This window comes from Octopus bimaculoides, chromosome 1 (genome assembly GCF_046866305.1).
Source record: "Octopus bimaculoides isolate indiv1 chromosome 1, ASM4686630v1, whole genome shotgun sequence".
NCBI classification, from domain to species: domain Eukaryota; kingdom Metazoa; phylum Mollusca; class Cephalopoda; order Octopoda; family Octopodidae; genus Octopus; species Octopus bimaculoides.
In genome coordinates this window covers 63,322,852-63,335,905 of record NC_142928.1, presented here as the reverse complement: position 1 = coordinate 63,335,905, position 13,054 = coordinate 63,322,852, and the positions used below count along the sequence as shown (strand labels likewise).

At 36.1% G+C, this 13,054-nt stretch overlaps 1 protein-coding gene across 1 annotated transcript in view; it reads right to left on the bottom strand.

The window, feature by feature from the left end:
* LOC106871402 (A disintegrin and metalloproteinase with thrombospondin motifs 16) overlaps positions 1-13,054 on the bottom strand; it is a 165,948-nt gene that overhangs the window by 63,375 nt on the left and 89,519 nt on the right. Inside the window, exon 3 of the mRNA XM_052967174.2 lies at positions 5,806-6,152. Within this exon, the coding sequence (XP_052823134.1) occupies positions 5,806-6,152 (347 nt within the window). The remainder of the gene's footprint in view (positions 1-5,805; positions 6,153-13,054) is intronic.

The window sequence follows — 13,054 nt, the reverse complement described above, 5'->3', positions numbered from 1 at the left end:
CCCGAGTATAAATTTAGTAAAGTGAACGTGTATTTGCAAGCTGATTTAATGTCGACCAACACTGACTTCAAGTCTGTAATTGCAGCCAATAACTCGGGCTCCTTTTATTGAGCCTGGTCGCAGTCAATTTATTTTTGTTCAGCGTCTGGCGGTCGTCATAGAGGTGCCCTGTATCAAAAAATATCATTCGTAGCAGACGTTTTCTCTACATCATTCACACACGCCTGACTCGGGCTCAGAAGTTACAGACCCAGTTGTTATCTATAATCGTAAAAATTAAAGATAATTCAAATTCAATGTTTTCTTGAAACAATTAATTTTCTATAGAGATTAGGATTTAAATTCCAATCCATGAAAAGTTTCCGATCTAAAATATTCTTGAAGGAACAAAAAAATTATCCAGTAATTCGGGCTAATACGAACTAGCCTGGTAGGTATAAAAGACTAACTGACATATCTTTTCAAGAGTACAGGTGACAGTAAGATCGCTGATGCTTGTTGTGTACTCCGCTGTTGTTATTTGATTGTCGTTATTCTGTGCATCTGTGTAAAGGTCAGATGTGTTTTGCAGGGTTGTTTTATTTTTCCGCTTAACTTAGAAATGGAGAAAGACATATTGCGAGATATAAAAAAAAAAAAAGCCATTTGGGGCTAGAAATATAGCGGGAAAACGTGAAATTCTTCGAGTGTCTTATTCGAAATCCGTGAAGAGCCCGAGTGACGCTGATGACGTGGAGTAGCCTCTGATACACAAACACACACATGCGTGCATATTAAAAACACACACGAGAATTGAAGATTGCCTTGCATTATCAATTGTCAGCCAATGTTTTGGCATAGAGATGACTCAGCTGAAACACTTGGTTTCTTGTTTAAGAATCTTGTGGATACGAAAGAGCTCAGCTTTTTCTTTGACAGGACGGGAGAATTTGGATTCAGCACACACAGACCCCCCCCCCCCCAAAAAAAAAGTATACTGGAAGGCATGTCGCCCAACGTTCATCCTAGAATTCTGCTAAATAACAGCCATGAAATGGTATTTGCCTTTATTGACCCCGTAAAGTTGAAAAGGGAAGCTTAGTTGAGTGGAATTTGAAATAAGAACGTTAAGAATTACAAGAAACGAGATATCTTATTCATGCTCTAATGACACACAATATATAAAACACACACATAAGTCACATGCACACACATATGCACATATGACAGTGTTCATAGGTGTGTGTTTATGTAATTAGCATCAGAGAAATCTACATGAGAACAGAGTCCACGGCTCCAATTCAAATTTTGTTTGTAGCTAGTTCATTTAATCCTTTCTTAAGCCCTTGTGAGACTAATATGTTGCACAAATCTCATTTCGATGTTAATAGAGTTAATAATCCAATTGATGCGTATCGCTGATCATTGAACATTAAGCAATTAAATCTCTTTGCTTTACTATGCAAAGAAATGACTGGGTGGTTAAGAAGATCACTCTGTAATCCCATGGTTTCAGATTAGCCTTAGTGTGTGGCTCTTTGGGCAAGGGTTTTTTTGCTATAGCTCAAGTTGACCAATATTTTGTGAATGAATTTTGTAGATGGAAACTAGGGAAGCTCGTCGTGTGTATACTAGTATGTATGTGTATAAGAATATGTATATATTCTCATCGTTTCTCATCGCTTGACAACTGATGTTGGCTTGGTGAGGTTCCCCTTACTAAGCGGTTCAGGAAAAGAGGCAATGTAAGTATCAAACTCAAAATATAAATATAGGGGTCAATTTAATCTACTAAACCCTCCAGGGCGGTGTTCTAGCAAAGCCACAAACTGGAACTAGTAATAGGGTGAAAAAGTATATGTAGGAGAAAGATAATATCAGAGACCTTCTATATATACCTTTTACATGGGTACAGAAACATAAATGTGTTGAGATGATCAAATCTTTGGCTCATTAAGTGAGATTCGGCTGTTATTTCTAGCAGATCAAACGACCATGTAAAGGTTTCCTCACTCACTCGTCAGATACTGATTTTAGCTGGTCGAGCGAATAAGTAGATTCGCTGAGAAATATTTGGAAAGTCATTCTGACGACAATTCTGGCAGCGTAGTGGACCCTCGCTGGCACGCCAAAGGAGATTTAGCAATTATTTCTAAAACGGTGAACGGTAGCCAATGTAAAAAGTATATATAGAGGATCTCTGATATTCTTTCTCCATAAATTCATTATATATATATATATAAGGTAAGTAGAGTTAGCGGTTGGAATAACCGTCTAAAGGATAAGAATATCCGTTCTTACTACCGGTATCATTTACCTATGTTAACTCTGGGAATGGGTATGCAAGCACACTATGCTCATAAGGTACAGGTAATAACAGAATAAACAAAAACGTTTATCAGGAATCAAATTTAAATAAGTAGAAATGGCGAAAACTTTTGATCAACAAAACAAACAAATCAACCAACATCGACGTGCAAAAATAGTGTTCAGTACTACCTTGGCTAAAAAAGAAAAGACTATGTCAGTCTATTTCATAATTTTATCTATCACATTGATTAATAGAACAGAAACACTGGTACTTAAGTTACTGTACTGCTCAGTACATATACTCCCTTAGTGCAAAATTATTTTTTAATACAAAACATAACGTTACGTTATTTTTTGCATTAAAAAATAATTAACCGATGTTGGTCAATTTGTTTGTTTTGTTGACCAAAAGTTTTCTCCATTTTCTGCTTATTTAAATTTATATATATATATATATATATATATATATATATCGCTCGTTCATTCGTTTAGTGCACAGTACTTGAAATACCCCTTGCATTCTCATGTCAACTTGGTTTACTGGTATTGAGATTAATCAAATGCTGAAGGACTTCACAAATAAACACACACACACAAACACACACACACACACACACACACACACACACACACACACACACACACACACACACACACACACACACACAAACGTACGTATCTATCTCTTTATAAAACGCACTGCATAACACTGTAAAATAATATAGTGAAGTATTTGATTCATTATGTACATTATTTACGCAATTCATCTCTTAAATATAGAACTGTATTCGATTCATATTTTGTATCAAAAAGAAAACTGCGGCTATTGTACTGCGCTGCATACAATATTGCATTACTTTTGCTACAGCCATGAATGCGATTAGTCAGCAAAACTTCAACAACAGTGTACCCAAGTGCATATAGTTAATAGATACTTTATAATGTGTTGTAATAAATCTGGTTGGGTCGTTGTTGTTGTTATTATTATTTAAACCTGTTCCTGATTGAGTGGTTCCATGATCAAAAGCATTCTGGTTGTGACTATCTCTTTTCTATATTGAAAACTATAGAGCTCGTTTTTGATGGCTGTTATGATCTGAAGGGGATTTAGCTACTTCTAGAACGTTAAGCGATTGTGTGGAGGCTTTCTCATTGAATTTTCCTTGTGGTTGAGGTTTTAGTCATATCTGTGCATGCTGATTTCAAATTTTGACGCAAGGAGAGAGGACGAGGTGGTTACACCGACCCCAGTGCTCAACTGGTACTTATTTTATCAACTTCGAAAGAATGAAAGGCAAACTCGACCTCGGTGGAATTTTAACTTAGAACATAAAGAGGGACGAAATGCCACTAAGCATTTTGCCCAACGTGTAAACGATCTGCCAAGTCGCTGCCCTCATATTGGTGTATATTAACAACTGAACCACCTTGTACATTTTAATAAATATCCATCTATTGGTTACGGGTAAAGTTATGAGTTGAAGAAGATCAAATTCCTCACACTACCTTACTGCATACCCTGCTTTGCTTTGTGCTTTGAACAACTTGATGAAGTTGTACGGAAACAGCTGTGACGTGTCCTTAATGCATTCAGACCTGGCAGAGCCCATCCATCTCCTGTTTTCACCACAACAGATTTAATAGAGAAGAGAGAAAGATAGAAAGACTGAAAAGTTTTATTTGACCGCTAGTTGATAAATCTATACCACTAGGTTAAATATAGCTTCTGAATATCGAATCAACAACGATCCAGTGTAATTGTTACCGGCTAAAAAGACAGCAAAGTCATTTCAAATCCTATCATATGTTCTCTAAAGAAGGGAAAGACATTCAGTATTATAAGCTTCACATACTCTGTGCCTGAGTATCTAAGAATGATTAAAAGACGACATGGTTATAGCTGGAAAATCTTTAATCAAAAGTGTGCTCCAGCATGGATGATATTGGACTAAACAGCAGCAGCATTATAGTCTGAATATGGACTGAATATAAACAACTGAATTATGGGAGCATGTGTTATTTTGATTGGACTGTAACTGAGTGGGACTGTTTTTCGAAATTGCTAACTTACTGTTATCAAGCCTGTGTATTCTCAATATTGTTTAAGAACTGTAAGTCATATATTGATATAAAAATTTGATTAGGATGTATTGTCAATTAAGTAAAATTGACTATACATGTCCTTTATTTTTGACAAGAAGCCACGATTATTTGCTTGTTTCTTCGATATCTAATATTCAACAAGACAGCGCGAGACACTATATTTAACGCCTTCCAAAATAAGATGCCTTCTGTAAGATGTTATATGTAAAATAGAGTAGTTGTCACGAAATCATCAGTTTGCAGTCACCAAATAAAACATTCCAAGCTTCTGAAAATGTCTTCATGACGTTGTTACTTAACAGCGAGAAGGCGGCGAGCTGACAGAATCGATTGCGCACCGGGCAAAATGTTTAGCGACATTTCGTTCATCTTCACGTTCTGAGTTCAAATTCCGCCGAGGTCGACTTTGCCTTTCATCCTTTCGAGGTCGATAAAATAAGTTTCAGTTGAACACTGGGGTCGATGTAATCGACTTATCCCCTTCCCAGAAATTTCTGGCCCTGTGCCAAAATTTGAAATCAGTATTTTACAGCGAAATTAATACATATGAATATGCTCTTGTATATTAATTTGCAAATAATCAATCTTGTATTAGTTATCTCGTTACTATTACCTGGTTGCTAACCTTGTGCCATCATGTAAATAAGTTTTATCATTCCCTGTCTTGATCACATTTAATATGTAGCAATTATCTGCATCTTCTAGTGGAGACGTAACCGAATCTATACGAATTGTTAAAAACCACAAAGCAAGTCGTTTTAAGCCTCATCGCAATCTGCAAAAGGACTTCATGTGGCCTGATGCAGCAGAGATTTAATATATATTAAATGCAATAGAAATTCAATACATATTAAATGCAACAGAAATTTAATACGTATTAAATGCAACAGAGATTTAATACATATTAAATGCAACAAGAGATTTAATACATATTAATATGACTATGTTTATTCGTAAGTCGCAAAGCATCGGGGCGCCGGCAATTAACGAATTTCATTTCTGTTCGGAAATTGGATAACTTCGTATTCCTTACAGTGAATACTTGTCCTCAAACCATTCCATTCTGTGCTTCGTTCTCAAAATCAGCAGCCTCAAAAACACCACCACCACCACCACCACCAACACCACCACCACCAACAACAACAACAACTACAGCAGCGACAACAACAACAGCAACAACTTATCTGTCAATGTTATTTCCACACAAAACCAACAACAAAACCAACAATTCATGCAGCCAACATGGAAGTTTGGAAATGGCTAAATATGAGCCGAACGGTGTAACATTGGAACTTCTGCAAAGCTATTCATTCAAACTTGTATAGCACCGTCGAATTTCACTTCGTCGTCATTCCGAACAGTATGGAAAATAATAACAACAACCAAAACAGATAATGCAGATCTAAGACTTACCAAACCACCGCAGATGCTCATTGCAGCATAGGAATCATCTTCTCCGATTAAGGAACCCCTGTAAAAACAAGCCCGAACATTGTTCGTCTCAATATTTTCTTCCATTTGAACGTCCAAAGAAGACTCTTTATTGCTACTATTGTTTGGCATTTGATAATGGACTTGAAACACGGGTGAAAAAACATCCACGTTTCGGATGAATTTTAATTGAAATTCCTTTAAAGCGCTGCTTATGTTAATGTATATTATATCGAGATCATCTACAAATAATAATGATTTATTTCTGGTGTGTTTTATCAGAGTCTCTCCTTTTGAATTGAATGCAACTGCGTATGCCGCCTCATAATCTGAAAAAGTAAAACAGAAAAAATAAGGATAATTAAGCACTACTCTAAGGTTTAATCAAAGCAGGATTAATTCAGTTTTTGAAAATATGAAATGAAGTTTTTGATAAACAGAAAGAAATACAAAATTATTGTAAATATTGGTTAAAGAATCCCTTTCGATAGAAAACGTTGAAGGCTGCCCGTAGATATGACAGTCACTATGCCACTGGATCAAAGCAATCTTCCGAATTTTCTATCTATTTTAGAAACTTAATGCTTACCAGTGAGAATAGCATGTTGATAACGTCATAAGAATTTAGAAACTTCGGGAAAACGTGAAATAATTCTTTTTTTTTATTCCAAGTCTCACTCAGAGACCTCAAGAGACAAGTTAGAAGTTCAAGTGAGTATTATGACTACGGTGTCATATTTTTGGTTTTACATAGAGTATTGTTCTAGAGCAAAGGTTCTCAACCCATTTTCGCCAAAAGACCCCTTTTGACCCTTGGAGTCACAAATAATGCAGATCTAGAAAATATTTTTATTTTTCAATATACTACTTATTTTGATATCAGCAGATAATCCAAAGATAATCATTTTTCTTCTAGCGCTGACTTAAGCCGCTGAAGCTGCTCGCAGTAGATATTTGCTATCATTTGGTTTTTGGTTTGGGTTTAAAAGTTCAAAGTGGAATAAACTTTTCATATCCTACCAAACAGATAACAATACCTTAGGTGGGTGAAAACCTTCTTTAGTTTGGGGTGCCGGTGTTTCTCTTTTCCCCACCTACTGTCTTCGGCGCTTGACATTTTTATAGAGAACCCATTTCTCGTCACCAGTCATTATTCGGTCCAAAAAAGGTCCATTCGTGAGACGTGACAGCAAAGAAGAGCACGCATTCATTCTCTGCGCACAATTAGACTCGCAAAGCTTGTGAAGAACTCATTGACCCAATTTGTTGACTCTTCCGATGACACGTAGGTGTCGATGAATCGTTGAATGATCAAAGCCATGCTTTTCTGCTAAGTCCTCAACAGTTACAATGGGATTTTGTTCCACCAGGATTTGCAGGACGTCCTTGTCAAGCTAGCTCTACAGATCTTCCAGGACGAGGACCATCTACTAGGCTGTAGTTTCCGGCTCTGAATTTCTGGAAACACCGTTGACACTGGCTTACGTTTATTGTCCGATCCCCATATACTGCATTAATATTCCTCGAACTTTCCGTTGCGTTATTGCCCTTACTGAACTCATAAAGCAAAACATACTGAATATGCTCCTTTGTCACTTCTATTATAACTTTGAAAAGATAACAGTTAAAATCGAACTGCATTCTTCAAAACTTGCAATAAGAATAAGTACAAGGTAAAATTACTACCTGCTTTCATAGCAAGTTAATGCAGGTAGTTTATCCTGTCCCCCTCCGACTTTTAGTTCATGAAATTGAAAAACCCGCCAAATCTCCACCAAATTATGGATAATGTAGGCCGAAGTAAATTATCTTTAAAGACAAAACTGGTGGTTACGACCAGAATGCTTTTGATGATAGATTTGATCGCTGATCGCTGATATGAGGTTAAATAACAACCACCCCTAAGTACTCAGTATAGTCTTCGGAGGAATATATACTCGTTGGTTCTTACAAAGTCAGCGCTGAGTTAAGGCTAAACCACAGAAATAAATCTAACTAATATGACTTTTTATTCTTTTTTATTTGACACCAATATACTACATAATTACACCGTGAAAGAGCCGTTTAATCACTTCGGAACACAAAGTTTGTTTTTGACTTTTCACTTTATTTTTGGATATATAATGTATTGTGTGAAAATGTTTCGTTGCAACATCTGCAATCTGGTCACTGATTCAATTCCTCTGCAAATATTGAAAATTAAAGTACTAGCGAATCTTTATAAGTGTCTAAATAACATCTTCCAATCTGTTTTCTTCTCGCTGTCTTTGAATTTTGATCCACTGTATTGTTAATATATGAAGTTTTGATTTTAACTTGCACCTTTAGTCACTTCTAGATCCAATTCTGTTTACTCTCAGTAACTGTATTGTAGACTTGGTATTCTTTCAATTCCTTATTATTTCTTCTCTTCCTTTTAGTATGCACACAAACACATATATTTGTATGTATATGTATATATATATATATATATATATATATATATATATATATATATATATATATATATATATATATATATATATATATATATATGTATATATGGGAAATAATGATTTCACAAGACCAATGACGTGTTTGTAAAATTACTTCAAGTTTCCTTGATGACTGTTCAAGAAGTCATATTTTAAAATTTTATGTATATATATTTAACTTTGAAGTCGATACATGTTTCTAATAAATAAAAAAAAAAACCAAAAACAAAAAACATTACAACATCTTTTGCACTACTTATAAATTACTTTTCCTTCATATCCTGCTTCTCCTGTGTTTAGTGAGAATGCTAATATTAGAACCTGCTTTACTGATAATTTTATTTCTTGTACGTAATTCTGACGCATGTTTGATTCGTCACCTCTCCCCACTATCCGCAACAACGTCATTTTTTTTTCAAATAAAGTAATTTTATAAATAATACACTCATGTCATTTCCTTATGAGATATTTCGCGAGCTTAATTATGAATTGAGTAATTTTTTGTTTTACGTAGAATATACACATACATCGGCACAAACATCTCTCTCTCTCTATGTAGTCTATATAAACAGGGCTAATTTAGTTGTTTCTCTGTATAATGAAAAAAAAAAAGAATAAACAACCTTAATCGATTTTCGAAACTCATAGGATTCTCATCAGAAGAGCCTTTATTTTGGTCAATCCAAGAGTCTTCATCATTTTGGTCAATCCAAGAGAAACAAACTGCCAATCTGTTTATATACTCAATAATTAAAGTAGCTACAGAAGACTGGAGCTACTAATTTGTATACTGTAAATGTTAACACTTCCTTTTTAAATATTAGAATACGGGCCAGAACACCTGAAAAAAATAAACCCTACAGCTATCATATTTGTGATGCCTGTGACCTCTATTCACAGACTAGTCAGTGCAGTGTGTCATTGAGCAAGAAGCTTCCTTTCACGTTACTGCATGTTATGCAGTTGTAATATATACCAGATGGTGCAGCTCGCTCTTTTCCTAGCTGTCACAACCTTTATGTTCAGCTGGGTCGTGGTTCAGAGATCAAGGGATTTTTCTACCTGCATAGGCACTTAAAACAATTAGAAATAGCAAGCAATATTCGCTCGCAGAGACGTCTGACAGCACCCACTCCTGAATAAAAGGCATAAGCTGCTTTGCGGCATTTCAAATTTGGGCACAACGCATCGACTTTTCCAAGAACCGAATTCACGAGCTTTTCTTCACATATATATATATATATATATATATATATATATATATATAATTTATATAAAGGCATTAGCTATATAGTAATGCCTCACGCTTAGAGGGATTAAATAAGTCAAAAACTACCAAAAAATAAGCAACATATTTACCGAAAGCGAGGGAAATGCAACTTTCAAAAATTAATCTCCTAAAAACATTTAACTTAACGGCAAACCACTGGTTTCTCAATTAATACAGCAAAACTGTGAGGTAAGCTGCATCTTTTGTTCATCAGTGCACGTATGGTGGAGACACATAAAAAATAAACAACAGTCAACATACCACGATGTACTCAACATAGCACGATGACTTCTGGTCATCATTATATATCCGTGAAAGAGGTTAGAATTTATCCAGTTGCATCTCGGTAACACGTGCTTATACAGAATAATATTCAGCACTGAATATATTCTAATTATTTATAATATAGTATAGGATAAAATCTTTATAAGAATTTATCAAGTAGTCAGCGTGAAAAAAACCCCATAAGGAAAAAAAAAAACTCATCGTTTTTTTTCCCATAAATATATATAATTTATATAAGGGCGTTAACTATATAGTAATGCCTCACGCTTAGAGGGACTAAATAAGTCAAAAACTACCAAAAAATAAGCTCGATGTACCCAACATAGCACGATTATACTCATTTATTGTGTTTTTAATTATTAATTTTTCTATATGTGACAGTGGTTTTTCATCGATGAGTTCTTGAAACTTGGTTATTTCCCCTAAAACTATATATTTTATATATATATATATATATGTATATATATATGCGCAGGCATGCCTGTGTGATTATGAAGCTTGCTTCCAAACCATGTGATCTCGGGTTCAGTTCCACTGCGTGGCATTTTCTTGGGTAAGTGTGTTTTACTATAGCCCCGAGCCGACCAAAGTTTTGTAAGTGGATTTGGTAGACGAAAACTGAAAGAAGACTTTCGTGTGTGAGTGTATGTGTGTGTGTGTATATATATATATGTGTGTGTGTGCGTGCATGTGTGTGTGTGTGTGTGTGTGTGCGCTTTTGTCTTGACATTGTGTAATGCTTGTGAACGTGCATCACCATCATACAAGTGACGTTGTTCGTCTCGAATCCGGTGAAAAAGCGTGTCTGGCCATAGGGAAATATTACCATGCTTGGAAACAGGTACATGACTCACGCAGGCATGGAAAAGTGGACGTTAAACGATAATAAAGATAATGAATGACAATGATGTATATTGGTATGTAAATATGTTGCAACAAGGTGCTGAAAAGAATTTTGCATTATCACTAATTACTGCAAGGATGGTACATGACAGTTTGGTAGATGAATGGACAAATTACTAAGTAAATTTTTTTACACAACTTACTCTGAATACAAATCCCATGCAGACCTCTATATATTGCTAAAGTGGAGCTTCTACTGACTATCTGATATGTAAAGGGTAGTGAGCACCTAACAACATTCTAGCTACTGGGTGCACACTTTGTTTTTTGTTCACCCATGGATGCAGCTCCATCAAAGAGACGAATTGCGGAAAAGCGTGCCTTACATACAGAGACCATACACACTCACCGTCCAGTAAATTCTACAGGCGACTCAGCCTTTAGCGTGTGTCTGCACACAAGGTGCTACGGTATGCCGAACTGGCTTTCAGAGGACGCTGGCAACAGATGAACCATCAATGGAACGCGTCACTTTCACGGGAGACTGAAGAGCAGAAATTAATTTTCAGACAGAAACTGGAGGAAGGCACGAAGGTCAAGTGGTAAATGATGACGGAAGCGATGTAGGTATTCACCACGTCTGCTCGTCCTTTCAGTGATTGCTTTTTCTCAGCCTATTTCTGGGTATAGTTGTCCACCCTGTTCATAATCTCGTCGCAGTCCTTGTCTATCTCAAGGTGTGAACCGAACCAGACCCCTTGCAGTTTAACAGGTCCAACTCTTCAACACTGACAATAACGTGCTATAGCATAGACTTGCCCATTCAGTGCCATGTTGAAATCCCTCCGACTTTTTCCGGTGTTATCTTTGCTCCTGCTATCGCTTCGGACTTCTTTAGAATCATGTCAACCACGTCCACATCTCTGATGTCCAACATCATAGCGGAGGCGTCTTCCGAATACGTCGGTACTGCTCTCTCTCATGGATAGCAGAGACGAAAAAGAATACCTGCTGAAGGACCGACTGTGCAACATGAAACGATTTCAAGATGCAGTCATTCACTGTTACCACCGAGCAGATACCGCTATGCGTTGCTGCTATCCAACTTCTGAAAACGGTAATAAGGTTTTCCTCGACACACACTTCTGCTGCGTTTCTTTCGGCTCCCTTCCCCACCTTCTGTCTTCATTACACTCTTTTTCAAAATACTTTCACATCCTCTTTCATGCGCGCACGCATACACATGCATACAGACATATTCACATCACTTATTGCAACTGGCCTTCCTCGCTTTACATTTCTGATACCATATTTTGTGGCAATGTCGTCTAATTATTCGTTCACTTATTTTTTATTTTTACATTTTATTTTTGTTTTTGTTCTTCCTCTTCAAAAAAAAAAAAATATAAATAAAAATAAAAAAGACAAACAGAAAAAATAAAGAAGATAAAATCATTTCAAGTCTATGATACCTACCGGCTGAAAGTTGAATGAAATATGTCATTGCAAGGGAAGTTTTGGGGTGCAGTATTTGGCAGACAGCTTTGGCATGTTATTAACTGAAAGATTTTGTAAGCTGGCAGTCTGTTATATATGTATGCAAGTAGATTTGTTGTCAGCCGCCGAGGTCATGGCATACGATTGTTTGGGAGAATTACTTTCACTTTGGGACATGATGACTCGTGCATGTTGGGTAGTGGAGGGCAAAAGAGGACGAACATTTTCGTTGTTGTTGTTGTTGTTATTTAGCCCCAGGTAAACAATGAATGAATCGATCCATGATCAAAGGCGGCCCAGCATTGGCCATCACCCCTTAGTATTAAGGCATTGTTTTAAGATCATATTTTCCAATATCTTCTTTTTCAAGATAGTAAGATTATAATTTAGGAGAGATTTGGCAGTTATTTCTAGCAGATCAAGTGATCACATAGAAGCTCTGTCATTGGTTTACAAGTCTTTGATACTTACCGACTGAATATTGAATGAAGTATGTGTCAGCGCAGCGAGATTGCTGTGAAGTTTCGGGGTGCAGTTTTAGCAGACAAGCTTGGCATGTTATTAACTAAGACATTGTTAAGCTGGTAAATTTGTTGTCAACAGCAGTACAATACTAAGTTTTTAATCCTCTAGGTTACGGGTTCAATCTCATACAGAGTTACTTTTGGATTTTCTTATATAAAGAAGCGAACATAGTTAAAGGTGCATGAGCAATGTTTTTGATAATCGATTTAATCGACGATATCCTTATCTTCGGTAAAGGATGTCCTTATGTCTAATTAAAAATGCTTACTAATATCTCGTGAAAATAATTTTACATCAGCGATTTAAATGAGCCTCATACTGACACGATTAGTTTCAA